This window comes from Amblyomma americanum, chromosome 2 (genome assembly GCF_052857255.1).
Source record: "Amblyomma americanum isolate KBUSLIRL-KWMA chromosome 2, ASM5285725v1, whole genome shotgun sequence".
Lineage (NCBI taxonomy): Eukaryota > Metazoa > Arthropoda > Arachnida > Ixodida > Ixodidae > Amblyomma > Amblyomma americanum.
Genome location: NC_135498.1, coordinates 30,616,166 through 30,641,980, shown reverse-complemented (window position 1 = coordinate 30,641,980; position 25,815 = coordinate 30,616,166). Strand labels below are relative to the sequence as shown.

Genomic DNA, 25,815 nt, shown 5'->3' with positions numbered 1-25,815 from the left:
CTCTGCATCCCAAATCCATGAGAAGTCTATTTATGGCCGCCGACACCTTCACATCCTATTTTCCGTTTGGTTACCTCTTCCTCCTGTGGTGTACGACTGGCCGCGTCGGACTCTGAAAAGCTTCTGTACCCTGCATAGGCGCTTACCGCCTGCTTCGGCAGCTGACCGACGTGACTTAAGAAATCACCCCCCCCCCCTTCCGCCGCTCCTTTACGTTCTCCACTTAGCAACGGAGCGGTGGATTTTCCTCCAGGAGCATTGTGACGTCAATAGGCGTGTACAGCGATCAGTACGAAGTGCAGTGCTCGCGCATTGAATGCGAAGTGATGTGATGTGCTGCCGTTGGGCGCCCTTGCCTTTCGCATCTTCGGCCCGGTCACTACGTGCATATGTTCATCACTGCTTTTGTAAATATACTTCTCTGTTATATTATGATCTGACGGCATAGAAAGAGGGATTACTCTCCGGCACATCACCTCCGGATATCTCTCAGAAAATACAACTGAGAGAGTCTTAAGAGCTGGAAACAATGGAATCTTATGGTGCAACTCCGCAACACCGCTTATGCCGCCGAGCGTTTTAATGTTAAGGAGATTAATAAGAATTCATACATCCAAATAGTAATAATTTAAGAATGCATACTATTAACTAACAACGAGGGATAATTGGATGTGAAATCTCAAATATTTATTAAGTCCTTGAGGGAAGAATCTGGTATGCAGTACCACTCAGGCACAGAAAAACCGTTAGCAACGCAGCAGAAACGGTCGCCGTAACTACCACTGTGTGTAAACGGGATTTTTTTTAGTCCACCATGACTACAGCTAAGCCCCTGTGTTCAAGTATGTGTCTCCATAACTGAGAACAGAACATAATCACTCCTTGAAACGAATGCAATTTCTGAAAGCACCCCCTTAAGTCCATTTTGATCAAGAGGTCCCATTAAAGTGACCTAGATTTCTGGCGAGAAAATAAAATAATCAGCCTTACATTAGCACAACCGTGCGGCTGAAAACGAAAACTGTATAGCTTTGTTCCATATTTTTGCGCTGGCGTGCATCTAATTCACTTAGTCGCTGATTACCTGATTACCACTGCCTTCTTACAGCGAAACCTGCTATAGCTTTGGTTTAGCTACATGCCCTGCACTCTCTCGTGGAATCTACACCGTCAACAGTAAGGCTTTAATTACTTAGTGAGCTAAATTATTTAATCCTAATCATTTTAATTTAATTTAGTTTCATGCCACCACTCACCCCCCCCCCCCCCTATATTAATACATCCACTCTCTACTTTCAGTGGAGATGAAGGAGAGGATAAGTGCTGGAGGGAAGAGAGATAATGAGGGGAGGAGGGGAGATGGGTGGCCGGATGAGGTTTCATGAATTCTCATGAGCACGGCCAGCATTTATTTTACGGCCGCCGACGTAGATTCCAGGGCTAAATTCAAGACTAAAAGGCTAGCCAAAGCTATAAGAGCTTTCCCTGATTAATGCGCTTAGCGGGAAAGCTTAGCTCTACAAACTTTTCATAACCTGTAAGAATACTCGTTATTCTTCTCCAGTCAAAACGTAGTAATCGAGCGTAGTTTTTCCGAACATCAGCGCTCGCTTCAAAGTTCTCAGAACAGCACTAAAGGCTACTGTTGTTGGATTTGGATTAAGTGTAATTTTATTCAACAGACTTACGAGGCATAATGTTCCATTGGGGCGTGCTTCGACTTCGTAGCGCCGGCACGTAGCGGAGCAAGCAGCGGCTACAATCAGCTGAAATAAAATTTCTACTTTATGCAATGCGGTCGACGCATTGAAATAAACGGACTATCTCGGCTTACGCAGGCCCGCCTGGGCACCTCTAAGTTGCAGTAAATGTTTTGAAACTTCTCAAGTACAAAATTTCAGTAACGAGGTCCTGTCACCGTCCGAGTTCCAGCAGTGAATACGCAAAAATGATTCACAAGCCTCGATTTGCAATTCATCTGACGAACATTTCCGCTGATATCTACACATCTGATTGAAATGTCTGATAAGATAGGTCTTCCCTTGGCATGAAATATTTTTATGGCTACTAGCGTCATTCCATGAAAGTATTACACCTGAATTGGTAGCCCATGGAAGAAATTGCTTTTGTCGCTATTTCTTTATTTTACAGAGAAGGGTGGTTAACCTCATCCCATGTGCGTTCCACCTTCCTATTTTTTTCCTCCGTGCATTTTCTTATTTCGTTTATATTTACTTGCTCCTAATACCAAACACATGGTGTGGATAAAATTCTATACCGGTTGTCCGCTCACATATTACGAGTACATGGCACGGGCTTGGAAAAATTCGACTCCTGTATAAAAAACGAAACCGCAAAAATCCTCCATATTCAAAATTTCTTTGTCCTCGCGGCCCAAACGAGAAGCTTTTTTTCCCATGCCTTCAACAAACCAGTTAAAAAATTTCGGGTACTCAGGTGAATGCCACTCCACGCACTTCCCAGGATACCCTGAGAACTACGGTAAAATATGCTGAGACTTTCATATTCCATTTTACTTAAACCAACTACTTTCTGATATCCTGAGCCTCGGCTTTATCAAGCCAGCAAAGTAAAGAATTTGTTCACGGCTGTTTAACCGCAGGGGCTAATTCTTTATTTATCGCGTCTTTTCGCGTCTTCAAGTATTTTCGACTTTTGTGTGCGTGTATTATCGCAATGGTGCTTTCCCTTAATATATTTTATGAAGTTCAAATTTGTGTGACGATCTCGCCGTTGATGCTTCTTGTCTTTTGCTTTTTTGCGAGATATGATGTGACTGTGTATATACGTACAATATATACAAGTCTAATGCGGCTGTATCAGTACAACGGCATTCAAAAATCCGTATCTAGTCTGCTTTATGAAGTGGTTCCCTACATGCACAGCTTTTGTATTCCTAATTTTCTGTTTACGAATGTTTCTTTCCACCATTGCACCCTGTGTACCCAAGTTATGTGTCGTCCTGACTGCCGTCATTTCACGTGCATTAAGACGTCTGTCTCCGCATTCTATTTGCTGCAACTGTGTCGACTTTTTCTAGCCTGGTCGTGGTATTGTTCGCTGTGCTGCTCATCATTATTAAATACTCGCGTGGCTTACCAACTATCACCTGTCCTCCTGCCTCTCAAGTAAAACAAAAATGTTAACTCGATTCGGAGCCTCCTGTGTTCTCAGTTCGGCACTTGTAAATTATGTCTTTACCTTTCACTTCCACTCCAAAATGGCCTTAGCTACTTCCGTGACTGTTACTGGCAATTTGTGGTGTTGTGCTTCGTTTTGTATACTTCGCGCACGTTCTCCTCATTTTTTTGTGTGCCCTCTGTTTCAGTGTGCTTCAGAAGGGAAGCGTAGCAGGGGCAGCGGAAAGTTAGGTGTGCGGAGAGGTCAAGAAGTTTGCGGGGATACGGTGGCCGCAGCTGGCAAAGGACAGGGTTAATTGGGCATGGAAGATGCCTTCGCCCTGCAGTGGGTGTAGTGAGGCTGATGATGATGATGATGACGTTGACGACGACGAGGACGACGACGATGATGATGATGATCTTTGTGTACCCCTCCAAGTTTGTTGTTTTAATTATTTCGTTCTGAACGTTTTCTTCCATTGTTCTTGAGCCAAACTCGGCAGTGATTTATAGTTTATGGGGGTTCAACGTACCAAAACGACTCAGGCTATGAGAGACGCCGTAGTGAACGGCTCCAGAAATTTCGACCACCTGGGGTTCTTTAATGTGCACTGGCATCGCACAGTACACGGTCCTCTAGCATTTCGCCGCCATCGAAATTCGACTGCCGCTGCCGGAATCGAACCCGCGTCTTTCGGGTCAGCAGCCGGGTACCATAATCACTGAGCCATCGCGGCGGCTAACCCAGCAATCCAACAAAACTGTTTTTATGATTAGTTTTTACGCGAGAAAGCAGCGGCAAGCTACTACACGTGAAATTAAATTCGGGTTATTTTGCATTGCCTAGAAATAAATTTAACAAGGTTTCTTTGACTTCTTCGGTGTACTAGTTATAGCTACTTTTGTGATTTAAAAAATTAAATAATTCAGATACTGACCTCGGGAGTAACTTGCACGTCCATAACCTGGCATTCTTTCTTCTTAAATGTGTGCTCAGGCGGCCTATCTGGGGCTGAAACAATGCGAAAGAGGCAGAAAAAGCAGAGCCTGATTACGAAGAGGATATTTTTCAAAAGGCCTTCGAGATTTTAAAAGGTGTAATAAGGCATACTTAATTTATTGGTATTTGACCAAATGTTTTTATTGAAACAAGTGCCTGACACACTTGTGAAATCACCACGCAAAGATAAAAAATTACAGAAACGTAAACTTCATCGGCGGCACCATGTGCACACAGCCAAATTCCAATGACATGCTTTCTTTCGGTAGCAGTCAAAGTTGGAGCACTAGTCAACATTTAAAATCATTGAATTTTTTTGGTATCTGATTTTCGTATAGCTAACATAAAACCCAACTCACATTATGTTTAAGTTAATTTTAAAAGCAGAAATAATCGAGAACTTTTTCAAGTAATCGGCATGGTCACATCTAACCGCGGTTATTGAACTAAACAAGCGAAAAGTTGGCTGTCTGTTCTTGTGGTGGTAGTACTTCGTTGACTAAGCGATCATGACAACTCACAAGTTTTGAAGCATGAATGTACATCGATCAGCTTAAAAATAGCGTTGCACTGCACTTTCATTCGCAACTAGGCAACGCTGAATTCTCATCATCTGCTGCTATCATCGTGGCGACTTTTTCGTCGCAGGAAGCCGCAAAGGAAAGTTAAAGTCAATTTACTGTGTTATTTCTAAACGCACTAACGAGTCTTTTCTATTCTTTAACAGCAAAAAAAAAAATCAGTTGAAATGAAAGAATACTCACGACGACGTTTGCATTCACCTCCCAAGCATATTCCGACTTCTTTTAAGAGATAACCTCCAAAACCAAATTTGTAGGATAACTAAAAGAGAGCATCGGTAGAACCAGCGTTAATTTTCTCTGCCAGAAGGGGAAGGAAAGGTGTTAGAGACTTCAGTTGCTCCATTATGTATACCCTACTAGTTACTGTACCGTACCGTACCGTACTGTACTGTACTGTACTATACTATACTATACTATACTATACTATACTATACTATACTATACTATACTATACTATACTATACTATACTATATTACTAAAGAAAGTCACTCAGTGAAAAAGACAAAACACAGGAGGGGAAAACATGTCTAAGTGGGATAACGAAGTCATCAGAACGAAGTAAAACAAGCTATCGATAACGATAAATACTCAGTCGAATTGCATGATCAAACTTACCGCACACAGCACTCCGTTCTCTACAGCCTGGCGATTACATGCACACGTTTTGGCAACTTTGACCTAATAGAAAATAGAACACCAGCACTAAATTATTCGCAAATTCTGTACAAATATGTATGAGGTAAAGGCATCTAAAAACAAATCAGACAAAAGAAAGGGTAAACAGACAGACATGTCTTGAGAGCTACCACATATTATGCCAATAAAAATCTGAATAGTTTTTTACTTCCCAGTCGAAAACTAAAAAAGGGCTAGTTAAAGCGAAGTTCATCAATGCAATGTCTTTTGTTTCATAGTGGCTTTATTTTTGTAAAGTATAGTTAATGCTCAGAAGCAGTGATAGGTAAAGTAAGGAGAATCGACAGTAACCAAACTTTCTCAACGTTTTGTTAGCTATTCTATCAACAATTTCAAATGAAAGCTAATAATCTCTAAAGTAAAAGTGTTTCCACGAGTTCTAGACGCAATGATTTCGTATCTATAGTGCTGAAGTGCGCATATTCAATAAGACACCGTACCGGAGGCATTTTTCTGTAATGATGAGGCTTCAGTGCACATGCGTTTTCCTCACCTGTTGAAAAAAGCAGACGACAAGGTATAAAAACTCAACGAAAATTACCAAGAAATTTCAATTGCGCTATCCATGTCAGCTAGCTACAGCTTATTTATTTATTTATTCACAATACCTTACAGGGCCCAGAAGGGCACTGAGTTATGGGGGCAAAATAACAGATTAAGTACGATAGGAACAATGTGTTATATACAACGCACATTACAAGGAAAAAAAGTAAAAACAATTATAATTATACAGGACAAATCGTAACGACAACACATACATCACCGCGAGCAACAAAAGAGTACATAAAAGGTAGCAAGAAAGCATCGCGTGTGCCCAATACACATCTAAAAAAAAAGCAGTAGCCATAATAAAAATGCGAATTATTGAAAAAGCGCAAGAAACCTATACATAATACATTAGCAACGAGGAGAAAAAGAACTTATGGGACAGAACAGCCTATAACAAGACACCATGTCGTTAAAGAAAATATTTGTGCAGCTGGTCTTGAAATGGTTGGTGGTAGCAGATAGATGCGATACTGTCGGGGAGATCATTCCAAAGATTAATGGCACGTGGAAGTGCGGATGAATTGAAGGCTTGGGTTCTTCCGTATATGCGTTTAATGCTATACTGATTACGTAGGCGGCGTGACATGCGTGAAGGCTCTTCAAGGGGCAGAGGAGATGCCCTGGTGCTCTGTCGATATTGATGAAGTAAGCATAAAAGAGCGATGGAGTGACGAATATCTAATGGTTCGAGGGAGATATCAAGTTTGATCTTAGTGATGCTGAAATGGGGATTGTAATTTTGTGTGATAAAACGAGCGGCTAAATTTTGTATGGCTTAAAGCATGTCTATAAGGTAGTTTTGATAAGAAGACCATGTAGATGAAGCAAATTCTTCATTTAGACAACTACAACTCATGTTCTTGCACTTAATGCTAATATACGTCAAGATCGTATACGTTAAGATCGTTTTCACTCATCCCCACATAGTGCTGTCCTAATAGAGCAGTGCCCTGCTATTTCCAGCAAGTAAACTATCGTTTATCATTCGTCCGCAATAAATGGCCCGGCAGTCTATTTTTTCTTAATTTCCGCTGGGACATCTACAAATTGAGTTGGGTCTCTAAATGATGACGCTCTCGTTCTATCACTTCACTTTTCCTCAATCATCTTGTTGTTGTTGTTGTTGTTGTTGTTAGCCTATCAAAAGATGGCACAACAACAACAATCATCTTCCTTTGAATATTCTCACTTCGTTCTCCATAACTTCAAGTAATTCGCGAACTTGGCAAAACTGGCGGGATACCACTGCAGCCTGCCAGTTTTGTTTAGCAAGATCTGATTTTGTCTACCGCTCTAACCACAATATTGTTTAATTAGCCACTAGTACCTCACTGCATTGCATGAAAACAGTATGCCGCTTAGTATTAGAGTCCGCTCGCTTAGTATTTCGACTGCAAACCAGCTGCTCCTTTCTCATAAGTTTCCTGACCCTCACTAGAGGGAAAGGTGATGCCAAGGCACTTCATCAACCGAGTGAAGGTTGGGGAAGTGTAGTCTTCGTATTTAGCTTGGCTAGAATTGGCGAAATCCGCAGGTATAAATGCAACAGTCCGGCGTTTATCGCGTCAAACGTCAAGTCAACGCTTTCCTAATTTTCATACGAGCCTAAACCAAACATTCACGCCGGCTAAATTTGCGAGAGGAGTAGCAAATTCTCTACAGAAATAATTTAATCTGCAAATAGGGGAAAGCATGGCTATGGTGGCTAGGTTTAGCCACCATATCGAGGCTACAGCTATAATTTCATGGCAGAATTTATGTTTTCGGTCCAACAATAGCCTCGTCAAATATGAAGTCGCCCTTTCGCGGCATTCTTGCGGTATATGAAGTGCTCTTTAAGAAACTTACATAAACGATGTCACTTCATACCTCGCTTAATTCTGAATAATTGTGAGAAACTATATGCCCTCAGACGAATTCTGCCACCGATACATTGAATGCATTCAGAAACGGCGAGTAGAGTAATTGCATCAGCCAGTCCAATTTCAGGTTTGCTACGTAGAAGTGATGAAACGTTGTCAAGACTGTACTTACGAATCTCCGAGCAAATGCCCTGCTGGCAGACTCCAACAATGTCTCGTTTGTACCATGTCTTGCCAAACTAGAAAAGTATACATGTCTAATTGAATATAGTTGTATATTTCCTGAATACTGCCGGCATTTACAACAGAATTTACTTTGCACTGTTTATAGCTTACCCGGCACCTCAGTCCGTCAGGCCGTAGCGCGTATGTTCCATTTGGGCACCTATACGTGCACTTGTCCATCAGCTTCTACAAAACAAAAGTGAAAAATAATGGCTATGAATAACACTTGACCGCTGAATTCCGGTGCAATTTTGAATAGAACTTTTATTGGCGCTTATGTTAGTTTTTTTTCGCCTGTGGAGAATTATCAAACTGTGAAGTCATCAGTTATCCAGAAATCAGTCATCAACCCACACTCCTTATAGAACCCAGGGGTTTCAACATGCATGTGTGGTAGTGGAAGCTGGCCGGAATAGGCTCGCAACATATTAGATGAGGCTACACGTCGCCACCTGAAGGAAAGTCTCAACTTTGAGGTAGAAGAGAGATGCACTCGTGCCTGCTTAGGTACATCATGGCCCGCAGGTTGGGAAGTGTGGTATCCTTCCACGTGCAAGACTGCAAATTCAGCACCCAATGACAGCTTTTCACGACGCTTGTCACATAGCACTCCGACCGGATTCCACTCGAACCTAGCGCACTTTTTCAACAGAGGCGATGTCATGCTTCGAAAATAGGTCATCAGTGAGTCAGCTCGAACCTTGCGAATGTCTCGCGGCAAATACATTCAGCAGTCCAACTAGTTATGCCGCATGTGGCTCTTCCTTTTGTATCACTCGGTGTGCGGACGAAAAAAAAAAGAATTTTTCCCCACAGAAGACAAAAGGCTAAACAAGCACAAGATTCTAATCGGTCAAAATTATGTCCAGTTCTTGAAAAAAAAGCGATTCTATCACCGTAAGAAGCCAAGAAATTTTTGTACAGCAAAAGTGGTAAATAGTGCAGGCAACTGCTTCGTCAGACATAACTGCCAACAGGAAAAAAATGCCAGTCATTATAAATCACTTTTAATGAAGTATGCTAGTAGTTAGAAACGTAGTCAGAAAAACTCGTTTATCACAAATAGCTGACTGTAATATTCATGCGTGGACCCTCCATCCACTATACGGGCGAGGCCTTGCTCTCCCGTATTCTATTCGCGAAGGCAAAATTCTGGACATTTTTGCCAATACCGAATGTGAAGAACGAGATTATGGTTTCAGATCAGTTAAGTAGCGAAAATCCATCTAGAAAAAATGCGATCTCGTAATAAGACTTCCTGGACCGCGTAACAAGTGCACATTTACGTTATAGACTTGTAAAAGCACAGCACGGGTCAGCCAGTTGCTTGCCGTGTAATCTGATTGTTCATGCAGCTTGCCGCTCTGATTAATCAGTCACGAGAGCAGTTATTCAGGAGTGCTTGCCCTGTCTTCTTTTTTTCTGTGAGCTCTTTAACCATGAGGTGTTCGCTGCACTGATTGTTCTTGCCGGCTGGAAACGCTTGGTCTAAACGACCGATGACTCCGTTCAGAACTAGTCGAGTGCTCATTTTCTGACGGCCGAGTTATTTCAGTACCAACAGGGCGTTTCTTACCATTCTCTGCCAACGTAGACATTGAGCTAACTGAGCTAGTAAATAAACGTAAGAGGCGACCTATCTGATTTTGTTTAATACTATAGTGATTTTTCGGCCTGTTTATCTTGAAAGAAATACCTAGCATTACAAAATTCCACCACTTGATGAGTACTGATAACGCTGACAAGATACCACATATTAATGGCAGTTCATATTAAAGGACGTTCTAAGGGCTATATTCGTTTTATATCATCAAGAAGACATTCACTTTGGTAACACGGGGCAGGCAATGCTATAGTGTTGTTTTGATGCGCCGCAGCAATAGTTACGAAGGCTTAACACGTCTTACTAACTGGCGTATGTATAACATGTCAGCAGCCGTCACCCTTTGTCCCTACACTGTGTCACCTCCTGCGGCTCGAACGCTGTACTTCAATGCCAATGCACAGCGACGCATACAGGCGCACGGTTGCTTCCAGGCCGTTTACAAGTGGCACTTCGGGATTCCCCGGCTGCTTTCTAAAACTTCACGGATATTAATGCAATATGCATTGCCGGGACACACCCCGAGCGTTCGTCGTACGCCTCTAGCGCCTCCTCAATCGTTACCTGCCCTTCCTGGGTGGGTCTGCAACCAATACCGGCAACTCTCTTCTTTACCCACGGTTTTAATGCAACAGTATGAGAACTTTCATCGGGGGGAAAACTGCGTCGTGAGTCACATAATTCCCAGGACCAGAAGCGACGTCAAGCAAGTGGCAGCTGTGGGTTTTGATGTTGTTCTGTAGCGCCCGTGTCGCCACCTATAGACACGTTCGGGGAATCGTCTAACCAGCAGCTAGATGACCCGCAAAAATGTCTTGCTTTCAGACAGACGTTTATGGGCCCGCAAACGCAACCATGAAAGAATGACACAAAGCTCGGTGTAAAGGCATCAACACCTTCTAATGCTATTGCGTTGACAGCACGTAATGTAATTAGATGGCCGTGTGGATATTTTAAGCCGGCCTTTGTTCGCTCCATCCTCCTTCCCTACTGTGTTCCCCGGACCTAACTTCGTTCTGGTTGGCACGCGTTCGTTTGCTTCATCTGTCTGCAGAATCCCGAGAATGTTTTCCCCCGAGTTCCTTGCCTAGACGAAGTTTTTCGTGGCTGGCCTTCTAAGGGACTGTTTCATCTATGGTGAGACTTGCCGCACGTTTCTTTTTTGCTTGTTTTTTGTTCTCTTTGGTTTTGTACCCTGTGCACTCTCGTCATTTTTTGTCCTCCTCATTTGAGTAAATTTTCAGTTCAAAGCAAGCGCTCACCCATGCGTCCCACGTATCCCACGCAGTATCACATTGCTATGCGGTGTCAGTGCATATAAAAGAGGAAGCTGGTCTCCGGTGTGCTATTATCAATCTGAAAAGCCCTGAGAGTAGATGTGGCGATTCCTGTGAAGTGGTATTCTCTATGGCCTATGCGTGTTTAATGTCCCATAATGACTCAGGCTATTGGGGACGTCGTAGTGAAGGGCTCCGGAAATTTCTACCACATGGAGTTCTTTAACTTGCACTTACATCGCACAGTACACGGGCCTCTAAAATGTCTCCTCCACATAAATTCGACCACCGCGGCCGGGATCGAACCCGCGTCTTTCGGGCCAACAGCCGAACGCCGTAACCACTGAGCCACCGCGGCGGCGTGAAGCGACCTTCATCGGCAGAAGTGAACAAATCATCCTCATTTACGTTTGTCTGTCGCAGGGGTCGTAAAGAAGTGCAGCTCAGGACTTTTAATCTTCATTCAGGCCGTCTCTTGGGGAGACGACTTTCATCGTCTGTGGAGGTTTCAACGTCGATGCAGTCACCGACGGGACGAAGACAGATAGAGGGAGATACCGTTGGCTCATTGACTGTGTTTCAAAGTTGTTCAGTGTCGCTACGGCTAACGAACCTCAGGTACCGTCCACGAGATAGGGAAACTGTATAGACAACGTCTTTGCAGCGAATAAACTGGCTCCTGGTGTGATAATCTACGTTTCATAAATCAGTTATGCAGGCTGAGTTGCAATGAAATGAAGAGGAGAAAGTCTAAACTCAAATGCGGGAATGAACAAAATGCAGCCAACACAGCTGCCATTCATTCCAGTTTTACTTGTTGCTGCTTGTAAGGTAAAGTCAGCAGAAAACGTCGCTTTTCGCATGCCGAAAAATCCAGAATACTTCAAGACGTTTGGCGCAGTGAGGCAGAGTAATGCAAATTCGACTTATAATAACGCAAAGCGCACCGTTTCGAGCACATCGAGCTACTCGCGCAAAACGTCGCCACACACCATTTCTGCGCCAGTAGACGTTAGTGGAACGAACTCCTAATGTCTTTACTTCGCTGTGCTGCTTATAATCCAGCGGTCTGAGCCAGACGTTAGGAGACTCCGCTTGTATCCAGGTTGTTATCCTGCACCCGATTTAAATTTTGCGCGAGTGATAACCAGCTTTACATGTTCTCAGAAAAACGTGGAATTTGCTAAAGAGCTGTTACTCAAGACAGAATAGATTAATCGCAAGAAGGAGCTTTCCTGATAATGTGATGTTTAGTACGAGCATCTCACCCCATGGTGCTTGTAGCGTTCACTGTCGTGACATGTTCCTTTCACAGGGTACTCGTAGACACCTGCAAGTGTAATTTGTTTTATGATATTGTGAACTTCACAGAAATTGAATACAAGTACCAAAGAAAGACGCTAACGCATGGGCAAATCACCTGAAATCCGGCATATACCGTTGGTACATGCCCCCGTGAGTGTGACGATTGGCTCGCCTGATATGGCTCCTGGGTACCACTCCAGCTGCAAAAATGCAAACAGGTACGTATAATGAAAAAATAAAAAAGATGTCGCTGGCATTTAGTCTCTTATTTTCATTGCGTCTCAGAGCTCTAATGAAAAATGGCTGCTCAGCAAACTTATACGCTGTTAAAAGGGTAAACAAAGACTGCTGAGCGAGCCAGAAGACAATGTATCGCAAGAATTCGTCCTGAAATGCACGAGTGCGTTGCAAAATTTAAGATATTCGCGCACATGTAATACCATATTCGAATACATTAATACATTCGCGTTCAAACTCAGATATGCGCATAAGTGCGGTGTTCCACCAGTTCCCTTGCTTGCAGAACTGTGTATCAGTTTTGTTAACTTCTTGGTACATGCGTTGCCATCCGTGATCGTCTGCTCTCATTACCATTTTTTGTGCTGCCACTTTTTGGTCCTTGCATCGCAGCCACCCCCGTTTGAAAGCAACAGATTTTAGTGGAAGACTTGAACAAGCATGGCTCTTCAGGCCAGTTGGTGCATCATCACAAGGCAAGGCAACAGCGGAAAGAGAAAGTACACAAGGAGATAATAACGTCCAGCGTCATCCCGATGTCAGTCTCTCTTCGCGCAACCATTACTTTGCAATTGTTTTTTTTTTTTCTTTTGCGAATGATTGGCTTCATGGTTTTGCCTCCATTATCTATCGATCCTCTATGGCCACACGTACACACATACCATGCGCACGTGCGTTCGTGTGTGTGTGCGGATGCGCGCCCTGCAGAATCGTGAATTGAGCAAGAAACATGGCTATTCAGGTCGCCACCATAGTCTCAACGGCACATTAGCCTAGAGGGTCGATACAATCTGTGGCATGTCTGCGCCCAGGAAAGTGAATCACAATCTGTCAATACATTAGAACTCATGAAGTCTTAGTCGTCGAATGGCCGCTTCTTTTTGACGTACAAACAACCATGCACGCAACAAGAGTATGTCCACCATGTCATGCCAGTACACTAAAGACCAGACCTTTCGTTGGTATTTGTGCCGAACTGTTTGACAAAGAGGAACTTAGGAATGAGACGAGGCAAGGCATGTTGGAAAGTTTTGTGTTAGTTCATCCACTGTAGTCTTAGAAAAGGACAAGGCATCAAATGTTGTCATGACAACAAGACACGGCTGGCCCCGTCTAGCTAATCTGGATGATGCCCACATCACGTCAGATTTGACAGATTGCTTTCACAATGAATCTGAACTCTCTTTCGTTGGTGGTGACATTATCAAGCCCAACGCAGTGGCTTACAGCTGCACTTCGACTCGAATCACCTGCACAGCACGTTCACATAAAACGTTTCTAGACCATCCGGCAGAGATCAAAACAGCCAGTGACATATACCTAGAGCCCTTCGTTCTCGGGTTTTATTTTTTCCAGAATCCGGGAAGAGGGGGTGGGGGGGTAAATATCGGGTGATATTTTTTTAGTTCAAGTTCGGGTACCAGTTGGTTTATTTCTCACATATGTTCATAAGTCGGGTTTTCTCTGGTACTTTTTTTCAGCACAACACAATTTACTATAAGCGCTCGCTTTTGTACGGGGCACAAATTCCCTCTTTTCTTTGTTCATTATTTTCCATAAATGTATATGACAAGTTGGCGCAGAAAAAAAAAACTTCACCAAGACAGATTTTTTTTTCATCTAGTACAGTTATTTCGTTCCGTAAACTGTCGATACCCTACACACCGTTTCGCGTGCATGTAAAATCGGTCTGCCTTGTGCCTTGCGAAAACAATAATTAAGCATAAAAGAGACTATAACAACATAACAGAGAGCTCAAGGCGCAATCCACGTCGTCAGCGTGGTTAGCGTTTGATACATGGTGCCGAATAAATTCCTGGTCCGTACTCGTGTTTTGGCTTCTCGCTTCTAAAGGTTACTTTTCTAACATACTATGCGGCAATTAAGTGAGCGGCAGGAGCGACAGACCGCAGCCGGGAAGCACACAGAAACCATGTTACACCAGCATTTGCCGCAACGGCGCTGTCGTCGAGAGCACCGCGGCAGTACAAGGCCCTTGTCGTCGTCTCATGACTGTGTATCGTAACAATATCCTCAAATTGAGCCACGCCATGAATAACAAGCGTTAAAGGATGTTTAAAATCACAAGTTGAACGAGCACTCCTCGCGAATAAGCACATATATCTGCTAATTTTCATGCGGTGTCTTCAGCTTTGTTCAGCGAAACGTGCGTTCTCTATGCCCCTTCATATTCAGGGTATTTCATCTAAGACTTTACAAAATTTTCAAAAATACGGTTTTTGAGTTAGAAGAACGCTTTTTACGGCATAGCATTGTCGGCGGCGTAGTACGCCAGAATGCACCTAAAACGCGCCAACTAGCAAGACGGTTAACAAATATTGAATAATAAACTTTTTAACCATTACTTTTAGGCTCCTTAATTATTGAGAGGCGTGTAGCCCACCGTGAGTAATATCTAGATCAGTTTTTATAATTTCTAAAACATGAAAAGCCAAAATGTGCTGTGCCACAGCGGCGAGGGTAATCACATTTTCGAAGTTATGAAATCTTATATTATTGATATTACTGATATGTTGCCAAGCGTCATGTTCTTGCAAGACACATGAGGCTTACTAACGCAGGTGAGGATAACTACAACTGTTCTGGTCTTATGCGGGGTTTCTGAAGGCTCGCAGCGTTTACACTGCTCATGTAAGAAATCAATAAACACATATTGCGTCTCATGTTTGTCCAACTGCGTTTTAAATAATGTTTTCGGATGAAGCTACAATGCCAAGTTCGACTATATTTGTCATTAATAATTGCAAGCATAAATAGTATGTTTAACTTCAGTACTCACAGCGCACACTCGTTCGTCTTTGATATCCTTGTTTTGACGTTTGTAACAGTAGTGTTCGCAACCAGCCGCCACTTTTATCTGAAATTTTGAGTCCGAAAAAAAAACAGTCATGCTTACTATGTGGGTTTCTCAGTAGGCACAGGCCACTACCCACCGCGGGTTCGAGCTTCGCGCGAGCCAAGGGCACCGATCAGCCGTCACCACACGCACCCTGGGGCACCGCTGCGGCGGCGTTCAACCTCTGCAGAGAGGAGAGCGGCTCGCCGCAAGAAACAGGCCTCCAAGTTCACAAAGGAGACGTTTATTGACGCCGTCCTCCAGCGGTACATACACACACTCAACAGTCACCCCGTCCCGGGGCGCGCTCAGAGCAAGGCTCCGGTGCGCGCTCGGGGCAACAAGAGAAATGCGCGCCGCTAGCACGCCGCTGCAGGAGATTGTCCCCGCGGCAGTGCTGTGATCTCTCTCGTGTCGGCCGATGGGCCGTTTGCGAGAGAGAGTGGGCAGTCAACGCAAGGTGCGCCTGTCAGAGGTCGTTGGACCCCTGGACAGGCTCGAGCCGCGGCGGATCGAGGACCCACGCTGGCGAGCTCGAGTATGAACTGGTCCGAACACAGAGGCCGGCCCGGACGAACAGTAACGTACGCACCCTACGCTGTCTCGGAGGGGTCTCTCTCACTCTGGGCCCCGATCGGACGGTCGCGCGCCGCGCGACCACCCCAAACGGGTTCCGAATTCCCGCCAAAAGTCACCAATGGCAAAGGCCCTTGGGAAGCCGGGGGCGGAGCTGCGGCCGAATGACAGCGATTAGCCACCAGCCGTCTCTCCGCCGCCCGAGGCGGGAGAAAGGGAAAGAGAGCGACGCCGGATGCCGCGCAGACGCCACGGCGGGAATCTATCAGGCTTCCCACAACTAACAGAGAACGCAAATATTCGGCACAACTAAAACAAGATCATCTACAAGCCCGTGAAAGCAGAATGCGAGTCTAATTTAACAGCAGTATGAACGTAAGGGCTAACCAGCCGTGCTTTCTGTACACATGACGCATACTGCAGTAAGAGAACGCTTGTTGAGTTTGCACGGTGGTTACTAAGTTGGTTTGGATTGATTTCAAAGCGAGCCAGGCTATGAAAGACTCTGTAGTGGAGGGCTACGAATAATTTCGACATCCTGGAATTCTTTAACGTACACTGACATCGACTGCGGCGGCTGCGTTTTTATGGAGACAAAACGCTTAGGCGCCCGTGTGCTGTGCGATGTCAGTGCACGTTAAAGATCCCCAGGTGGTCAAAATTATTCCGGAGCCCTCCACTACGGCAACTCTTTCTTCTTTCACTTCCTCCTTTATCCCATCCCTTACGACATGGTTCAGGTGTCCGAGTATATATGAGACAGATACTGCGCCATTTACTTTTCCCAAAAACCCATTATTATTATTATTATTACACTCACATCGCACAGTAGACGGGGCTCCATCAGTTCTCCTCCATCGAAATGCTACCGCTGCGGCCGGGATCGAACCCGCGTCTGCTACTGCATTCTTTTCACTACTACCGCGTGCATATTACGAGCGTATATATCGTAGCCTTCATTCTGCCTTTACCTTATCCTGCACTCGATGCCTGCGCTAGCAGGTTCAGTCTCATCATCATCATCATCAGCCCTACTACACCCACTGCAGGGCAAAGGCCTCTCCCATGTCTCTCCAATTAACCCTATCCTTTGCCAGCTGCATCCACCCTTTGCCTGCAAACTTCTTAATCTCATCCGCCCATCTAACCTTCTGCCGCCCCCTGCTACGCTTACTTTCTCTTGGAACCCACTCCGTTACCCTTAAAGACCAGCGGTTATCTTGCCTTCGCATTACATGCCCTGCCCAAGCCCATTTCTTTCTCTTGATTTCGACTAGGATGTCATTAACCCGTGTTTGTTCCCTCACCCACTCTGCCCGCTTCCGATCTCTTAACGTTACACCTATCATTTTTCTTTGCATGGCTCGCTGCGTTGTCCTTAACTTAAGCTGAACTCTTTTCGTTAGCCTCCACGTTTCTGCCCCGTAGGTGAGTACCGGTAAGATTATGCTGTTGTACACTTTCCTCTTGAGGGAAATTGGTAAACTGCCACTCATGATCTGCGAGAATTTGCCATATGCGCTCCACCCCATTCTTATCCTTCTAGTTATCTCCCTCTCATGATCCGGATCAGCTGTCACTACCTGCCCTAAGTAGACGTATTCCGGCACAATTTCTAGGCTCTCGCTGCCAATTGTGAACTGTTGTTCCCTTGCTAGGCTGTTGAACATTACCTTGGTTTTCTGCATGTTAATTTTTAGACCCATCGATCTGCTCTGCCTGTCTAACTCGTTGATCATGATTTGCAGTTCACCTCCTGAGTGACTCAGCAAGGCAATGTCATCAGCAAATCTCAGATTATTTAGGTATTCTCCATTTATTCTTATTCCCAACTGTTCCAGATTCAGGCCTCGAAATACCTCCTGCAAACATGCGGTGAACAGCATTGGCGAGATCGTGTCTCCTTGCCTGACGCCCTTCCTTATTGGAATTTTATTGCTGACTTTATGGAGGACTATAGTAGCTGTGCAGTTGCTATATATATCTTCCAGTATTTTGACATAAGGCTCTTCTATCCCCTGATTACGCAATGCCTGTATGACTGCTGAGGTTTCCACTGAGTCGAATGCTTTCTCGTAATCAATGAAAGCTATATATAGAGGTTGGTTATATTCTGCGCATTTCTCTATCACCTGATTGGTGGTGTGAATATGATCTATTGTAGAATATCCTTTACGAAAGCCTGCCTGATCATTTGGTTGATTAAAGTCTAACGTTGCCCTGACTCTATTAGCGATTACCTTAGTAAATACTTTGTAGGCAACGGATAGTAAGCTGATCGGCCTGTAATTTTTCAAGTCCTTGGCGTCTCCCTTCTTATGAATTAAGATAATGTTTGCATTCTTCCAAGCTTCTGGTACAGTCGAGGTCATAAGGCATTGCGTATACAGGGTGGCTAGTTTTTCTAGCACGATGTCCCCTCCATCCTTCAACAGATCTGCTGTTACCTGATCCTCCCCAGCTGCTTTTCCCCTTTTTATTGCTTCTAAGGCTTTCTTTACTTCATCTTTCGTTACTGGCGGGATGACGCATTGCTGTGCACTGCTGTCTTTCTCATTAGCGTTCTGATTACATTGGCTACTGTACAGGTCTGTGTAGAACTCTTCGGCTACGTTAACTATCTTATCCATATTGCTAATGACATTGCCCTGCTTGTCTCTTAATGCATACATCTAATTGCCTAAATGGTAAATTTCTGAACGTTCCCTCAAAAGCAAAGGATACACAAGCCCTGCACTGCCCTCCAAGAATGCTCTTGATTTCGATTCTCTGTTAGGGTATCAAGGACACAGGTTAAACTCGCGTGCGGCTCATTTCACGGGGAAGTATGACTGATAAATCATGAATACACGCCGACCTGTAGAATCTACCATTCTTTCCCACTTAAATTTTTTTCTACTGTTCTTTGCAAACCAATATAAATTTTCAGAGTATTGATGATCAAGAACGCAGCCAAATTGTGTTTAACTCGATTCTGTAGGTTCCTTCCCGATATAACGTGACACGGCCCGGAAACTTTCTTCAGATATATCTCCAAAGCTCACTAGACTCGTCTCAAGTGTGTTGCTACCGCGGAACGGAAGGACAACTGTGGGCTAGCGCTCAGTTAATTTCTCTACTCAGTGCGTTTTTACTTCAAGCATATGGCCAAGCTTGACCTTCAGGCAGCTTACTACGCTGCAAGACCACCGGTACTTTGCCTGTTCGGTAACTCCTTGCTTTCAGTATGACTATGCGACTGAGCTTTTTTCTAAAAAAACAGTCTGTCGGTCACTTTACAAGGAAGGACTCAATTAGGACATCTCTGCGGTTCTGCTGTCCGAAGCATTCCTACTCATTAAACATGGACAGCGCTATGGAATTTTCCTTCGGGACCATCCCTCTCTCCAGCGGACCGACACGACTGGTCGCTAGCGCGTCATGCTGCGTATGGCGCCACAGTGCCCTCGTTGGATACCCGGCACCCGTAGATGTACTCACGGAATCAGTCCTCTCGGTATCGCCACGTGTTATTTACCCGGTGCTGCACACTCTGGTTGGCCTCAGAATTACAGAAGGTGCGCTCAAGATGCGCCTCACCAGAGACTCGGACAGGCGTCTTTATTAAACACGTTCATATAAACTCCTTTGTCGGTCTATATACCAGGGGAATCTCTCGAATTTAATGAAAGGCGTACAAGCTGTGGTGTTTCAGTAAACAAGTGAAATCATAACAACCGGGTGCAAGCGACTTGTGTAGGTTTGACAAAATTCAACCGCACTGCCCGCTACACGTATGCATTCTGGTCGCAAATTTCTCCTATGTAAATGCCACCGCGGGATAAGTAGTCGTTGAGCGTGGTATTGGTATAAGTCACGCAGCTTTAAAGCTCACCATTTCAAGTACCTCTCGCACATAAATTTAGTTTGGTTTCGTTATGAGATGTTAAACTGCGTTCCATGCAAAATGTGTACAATCTCACAGTACCATCATTAAAACGACTTGCCCACTCCTGAGCACAAAAACAACGATCGCAGCAACTTACCCCATTGGCAACTTCCAGGTCTGGAGCAACGCAGGGAGGCCGGGGATAAATCTTGAGGCTCCCTGAAAAGAGATGATCACAAAGCGTGTAACGTTAATTTCGCTAACTATAGAACGCAGATCTCGAATGGGCATATCATTTGGCTAGGGCATCTGCTATCTTACTGTTGCTTTTCATCATTGTCGAGCTTTTTCTAATTTTAAATTGCTGTTCCGCATAAATAGTTCCGTGAATGGAGCAGCTCGTTAACTGACACCTCTTCAAATTCGTATTACGCTTTATTCTTTATTAGACACAGTATACATACTGACAAAGTTTACCGAATCCTGCGATACTTGCCATTACGTTACCCGTATACCCAGTGATGTTTTGGCATCCTTTAACGCTTGTTGCGAACGCTAAGTGGCGGTAACTTGGAGCTTTTTCTTTTTCTATGACCATTGGTGCCGCGATACGCTAGTTATAAATACGTTATACAGTGACCAGATAATTAAATAGTTATTAAGAATAAATAAAGCATAGATATCGTTGTATTTTTTGTATTTTACTGGGCTAGTTGCGTTCCCGGAATGAACGCAAAGGATTATTAGAAAACCCATCCCTTAACCCTATTCCCGGCTTCAAAATTCTCCCCTAATCTATTGCATCATCGCTGCTCACTGTGTGGAAGTCACTAATTCTACTAATCTATTCATGCTGCAACATCACTGATTCTACAGCATCATCGCAAGACCAACGTTACTTCGACTCTACTCTGCTTCGTAATGCGTTCTCACACCAAATGCGAGCTGCAATGCAAGCAAAATAAATTTGGAGGAGGCATTCTATGTGCACGCCATGCGATGTGTCAAGGCGCGCGTTGTGCGCATACCGGCATATATGGGTCGTTTTCAAGCTCACTGTCAACCTTTACAAGTTGAGGAGAAAACATCGACCGTCTGATGCGTTGAACTCGTTCAAAGGCGACTCAAACCGGCTCCAAGGCGCTAGTGCATACCAGGAACCATGGCAGTTTACGCTTGCCCTCCGGGGTAGTCTCTTTTTCTACAGGGCAGGTAGTGACCGCTGATCCGGATCATGAGATCTTTTTCTTTGCTATCGATCTGTGTTTGTCGAGTGGGAATGTCGATTCATAATTGTATAATGCTGGTTTACTTTATTTTGTAGTTTCATTATTGTATACTTGTTAATACGTTGACCAATTGCCTTTGTTTTATAAGCCCTGCTGTCAAGCCGCTGCCAAGCGAAAGGGGGCTGCGGCTTTGTCAAGCTGTATCTTAGAGCTTTTTCTGCGCCTCCGCTGTCTGTACCTTTTCAAGGCAGAAATAAATTTGATTTGAAATTTGATTTGAAATTTGATTTGAAAAAACTAGAAGAATAAGAATGGGGTGGAGCGCATGCAGCAGGTTCTCACAGATCACGAATGGCAGTTTACCAATATCCCTCAAAGAGACAAGTATACAACAGCTGTATCTTACCGGTACTCACCTATGTGACAGAAACGTGAAGGCTAACGAAAAGAGTTCAGCTTAAGTTAAAAACAGCGCAGCAAGCCATGGAAATAAAAATGATAGGTGTAACGTTAAGAGACCGGAAGCGGGCAGAGTGGGTGAGGGAACAAACACGGGTTAACGACATCCTAGTGGAAATCAAGAGGAAGACATGGGCGTGAGCAGGACATGTATTGGACAGGGCAAGTACTGCGAAGGCAAGATAACCGCTGGTCCTTAAGGGTAACGAAGTGGATTCCAAGAAAAGGCAAGCATAGCAGGGGGGCGTAGTTAGATGGGAGGATGAGATTAAGAAGTTTGCAGGCAAAGGGTGGATGCAGCTGGCAAAGGATAGGGTTAATTGGAGAGACATGGGAGAGGCCTTTGCCCTGCAGTGGGTGTAGTCAGGCTGATGATGCTGATGACGATGATGATGATTATGACCATCATGAAGAAACGCAGTATGTGCAGGCTTTGAGACGATGCAGAACAACTGGTGATGCCGCAGCGCAAATGAACTAGCGAATTAACGACGCCAGCATCTAAGCTGACCGCTTTAACACAGGCAAGCAGTGGAAGAAAATTGGAACCGAAAGTACTTAGCAGATGGTTCTCCAATGATTCTTCGCGCTTCGTCGTAAACGCACCTCACCCATTAAAGTGACGCTGAGGGCAACTTCATGCTAATTTCATTCTTAGGAAAAACTGCGTCTGTGGATCTGCCATGAGTAATGTTTATCCGACGTTCATCTGGCAGCAAAATTCGCATACGTTGCTGAGGAAATTTTATTTTCAAATATTCCTCCCACTCGGCTAAAACTCGAAACGCCAAGGCCAAAAAAAATTATAACGATTAGCCCAGCTAATCCAAGATATACAAAAGCGAAAAGCGAAATTGAGGTCTCCACTGACCCACGGAGCCGGTTTTGCGCCTTTCAATTCGTGCAAATAAACGGAGTTTGCAAAGTTGTCAACGTCAATCAACTCTGAACGCCGTCGGCTCACTTGTTTTGTTTGGTTTTTGATGCTTTTGCCGCCGTTTAGCAAGGCGTGCCTCTCGTGATTCTGGCGTTCCATCCGCTTGTCTAGCCTTGCACTTTTCATATCTTCGCTGCTTTTCAGCCAAGTCCCACGCTATCACTTCTGGGTCTTGTTCTCCTCCTTCCATGGCGAAAGGACAGACGACGGAGGCAGCGCGCGGCGGGGACGACGGCTGCGGCAGCTGCGACCACCTGCGCTCCGCTTGACGTCACTCGGATTCGCGCATGCGCAGCTGTGGCAAATCTGTAGTGTGGCTCACGCGAAGCCCGGTGTTGACGAGCCTAGTGAAGCTTTTCGCTTCAGAAAAAATACCTACCTATATACGTTCAGCAATCAATAATGAACCAGAACCAACTAGCCTAACAGCAAGTCGTCTTAGAATAACTTCAGGAATCCGCACACAGATAACTTTCTTCGCTCAGCGCAATTTGCTTGCTGAAACTGCCGGTGGTGGTGACAACTGCATTTCTATCTTTGACCTTTTAATAGCTTGCAAAATCTCCGTTGTAGGCGACAGTTACCGCTTCGTCATTACAACGCGGTAACCTGTCGATGCAGGCCCACTTCAGTTCTGTCCTCTGTGTCCCTTTGGTGGGCAACTAAGGAGGTTTTAGAACTGGATGAGCCTAAATGGGCGCAACGTGTGCAACTTGTAGGTAAAGAATGCGAAGTGTTTTTGTGCTAGCATTTGAAATGGTGAGGTATTCGCCGAATGAAGTCGCGTAGACATTCAGGCTTCTCCGCAGTGCACAGGAGCAGGCAGAGGCCGCAACGATGACGTCATACATGTCAGCGCTACATTTACAGCGAAGGAACAGTTGGTTGAAAGAATAAAACCAATGCCACTGAAGGTAAAGCCCACAGAGACTTGCTTGGCAGCGTCGGACGATGCACGGTAGCACGTGCGCGAAAGTAGCGGGCATTTGAAATTTTCGCAATAATGACGTCATCACTAGCTTCATACATTCGAAGTCTTGAACCTCCTAGAATTCTCACAAAAACATCTCAGCTTCCCTTGAAGGCGAAGAATTAGCCACGCCACATTACGGTGGACCGGTGTATGGGGTTTTACGTCCAAATGCGACACATTGGCTATAAAGGGACGCCGTAGTGGGGGCTCAAGATTAGTTACGATCACCATATGAGGCAAAAGAAGCGATAACTCATTGTTTTTTTTCCTGATTCAGTTTACGCCTATAATTGCTTCCTTCTTTAGCTTATGTTACAGTGTTACCTCACACTCTTGTAATGAAGAACCAGTAGTTAGATGAGAACGAACTGCCATTAGGCTTCAGGCGTACGCTGGCAACCACCTTTAATTCATAACCTAACATCCTCGCGCGATAGCCGGTAATAGTACAGTTTTGGATCGGTCCCCAGAGTATTTTCAAGCTTTTCAGAAGACAGAAGAGAGATACAAAATGGGCCCAAGCCTAAGTGGCCAAATGAACAACCAAGTGCCGTAAGGACGAACCGCTCATCTGTGGTCGCCACAGGCACCCATGGCAAAGAGAAGGCAGGTAGATCATTTCTGGATGCACAGGAAGTGAACAAAAGAGGGGAAGCACTCAGGGTGCTTGCCAACGTTTCGACAAGAGGACTTTTCTTCGTCTGGACAAAGCGCTCATCACTTGCGGGGTTAAAAAAAAACCTTCCCTCCGAGGAGGAAGCCTTCCTCCTCGATGTGAAGGCCTTATTTAAACTTGCTCCTCGGAATGAAGGCCCTATTTAAGCCCCGCCAATGATGAATGGTTTGCCCAGGTGAAGACAAGTCCTCTTGTTGAAACTTTGGCAAGCACCCTGAGGCTTTCTCCTCCCTTGTTCACAAGTATACCCATGCTTATTCTATCACAGAGAAGAAGGATAACAGAATTCGCGGTGTCGTTGTCCTCTGTTCTGTTATACAGGACTCGGAGCAGCTCTACAGAGCGTGGTAACTGGTAGTTCGTTGATAATGCTACGTTGCTTGAAAAAGCAGTTATGAAACACAGCTTACGTGCAAGTTGCGGATCCCTCAGGTCTACTTCCATGGTCGCGTTGAAATCGTATGTGTAGCACTTTGCTCCAATGCCGCAAATTCCGACTGTAACGTCTGCCGTGTTGTCATCTGGCGTCCTACTGGTGTTATACTGCAATTAAAACGAATAATGCGACATGCGAAAAGATTCAGGGCGAACCACCGGTTCCGAATCGAGAGGCGCACGCAGACAAAGGAGGACTCTGCAGACAAGCGACATCACTGAAGATGATCGCGATGTTGCTTGAATTTCTTTAAAAGTTTAGTATCGAGGGCTAATCTGCCACTCTGGGCGTTTAATATGAAGCTATTTGCAGAGATGCATTTTTATCATACCACGCAGTATTGATGACCCGAGACTCCGTTGCCGTCCAAGCATTCACAGCTAGTATAAGCATTCTGAAAAAAACCAAACAAGAGTACTCATCTTAATTGCTAGCAGAACTCAAGAGCAAGCAACAATGCGGCAAACCGTGTTTCTCCTGTATTACTGCATGTTAATATTCAGTGTCAAGACTGCTTGCTGCGCGTAACGAAGCCCGCAAACGGGCTAAACTCTCCTTTTGATAATATTCGCGTCTTAAGTCATGCACGGCAATGCAAAGGGCTTGACTTTTTACTGAATCAGCTTTCTGTTCCTACTGCACCTCTTGTTTTAAATACAGTTAGTCGCTCATGACGTGTAATTCAACAATATATTTGACTTTAAAGGGGCCCTGAAACGGTTTCAAAGGACATATTTTAGGGCAGCAGATCTGCAAAGTTAGTCTCTGTGGGTATTCGAGTCAAATTTGAAAGCTCTGCGTGGACCCTATAATTTATAAATGTATTTTTTAATCGCTGCTCGTAGTAGCTCGCAACTGATTAGGGCGACACACCTCACCCCACACCCCCTGCCCTGATGAAGTCAGTGGGCAGACGGGACGAGCTAAGAAGGCTGGCTCTTCTGCCCACTGACATCATCGGGGTAGGGGACAGGCTGTGAGATGTGTCGCCCTAATCAGTTGTGAGCTACTGTGAGCAGCGATTTTTTTTTAATTATTTCTAAATGTTAGGGTCCGCGCAGAGCTGTCAAATTTGACTTGAATACCCACAAAGACCACCTTTACAGATCTGCTGCCCGAAAATATGCCCATGTAAATCCTTTCAGGGTCCCTTTAGGTTGGTTGACGATGTCTGGGCAAAAACCAAGACACACACTTGGCTGCGTACAATTCCGGATGTTATCCTTCATTCCTTGATCGCAAAAGTTAATAACCTAGCGAGTCGCGCAGAAAGATAGATCATAACTTCGAGCAACAGCATGTTTACTAAGCTTACTTAAGTATCG

General features: G+C 44.7%; 1 protein-coding gene across 1 annotated transcript in view; it reads right to left on the bottom strand.

Annotated features, from left to right (window-relative positions):
* The window catches only part of LOC144119599 (uncharacterized), a 73,699-nt gene that overhangs the window by 804 nt on the left and 47,080 nt on the right, over positions 1 to 25,815 (bottom strand). The window contains exons 18-26 of the mRNA XM_077652175.1: positions 12,358 to 12,442; positions 12,206 to 12,267; positions 8,169 to 8,243; positions 8,005 to 8,071; positions 5,862 to 5,914; positions 5,341 to 5,403; positions 4,905 to 4,983; positions 4,079 to 4,152; positions 1,689 to 1,766 (exon numbers count right to left, since the gene is read on the bottom strand). Of these exons, the coding sequence (XP_077508301.1) occupies positions 1,689 to 1,766; positions 4,079 to 4,152; positions 4,905 to 4,983; positions 5,341 to 5,403; positions 5,862 to 5,914; positions 8,005 to 8,071; positions 8,169 to 8,243; positions 12,206 to 12,267; positions 12,358 to 12,442 (636 nt within the window). The remainder of the gene's footprint in view (positions 1 to 1,688; positions 1,767 to 4,078; positions 4,153 to 4,904; positions 4,984 to 5,340; positions 5,404 to 5,861; positions 5,915 to 8,004; positions 8,072 to 8,168; positions 8,244 to 12,205; positions 12,268 to 12,357; positions 12,443 to 25,815) is intronic.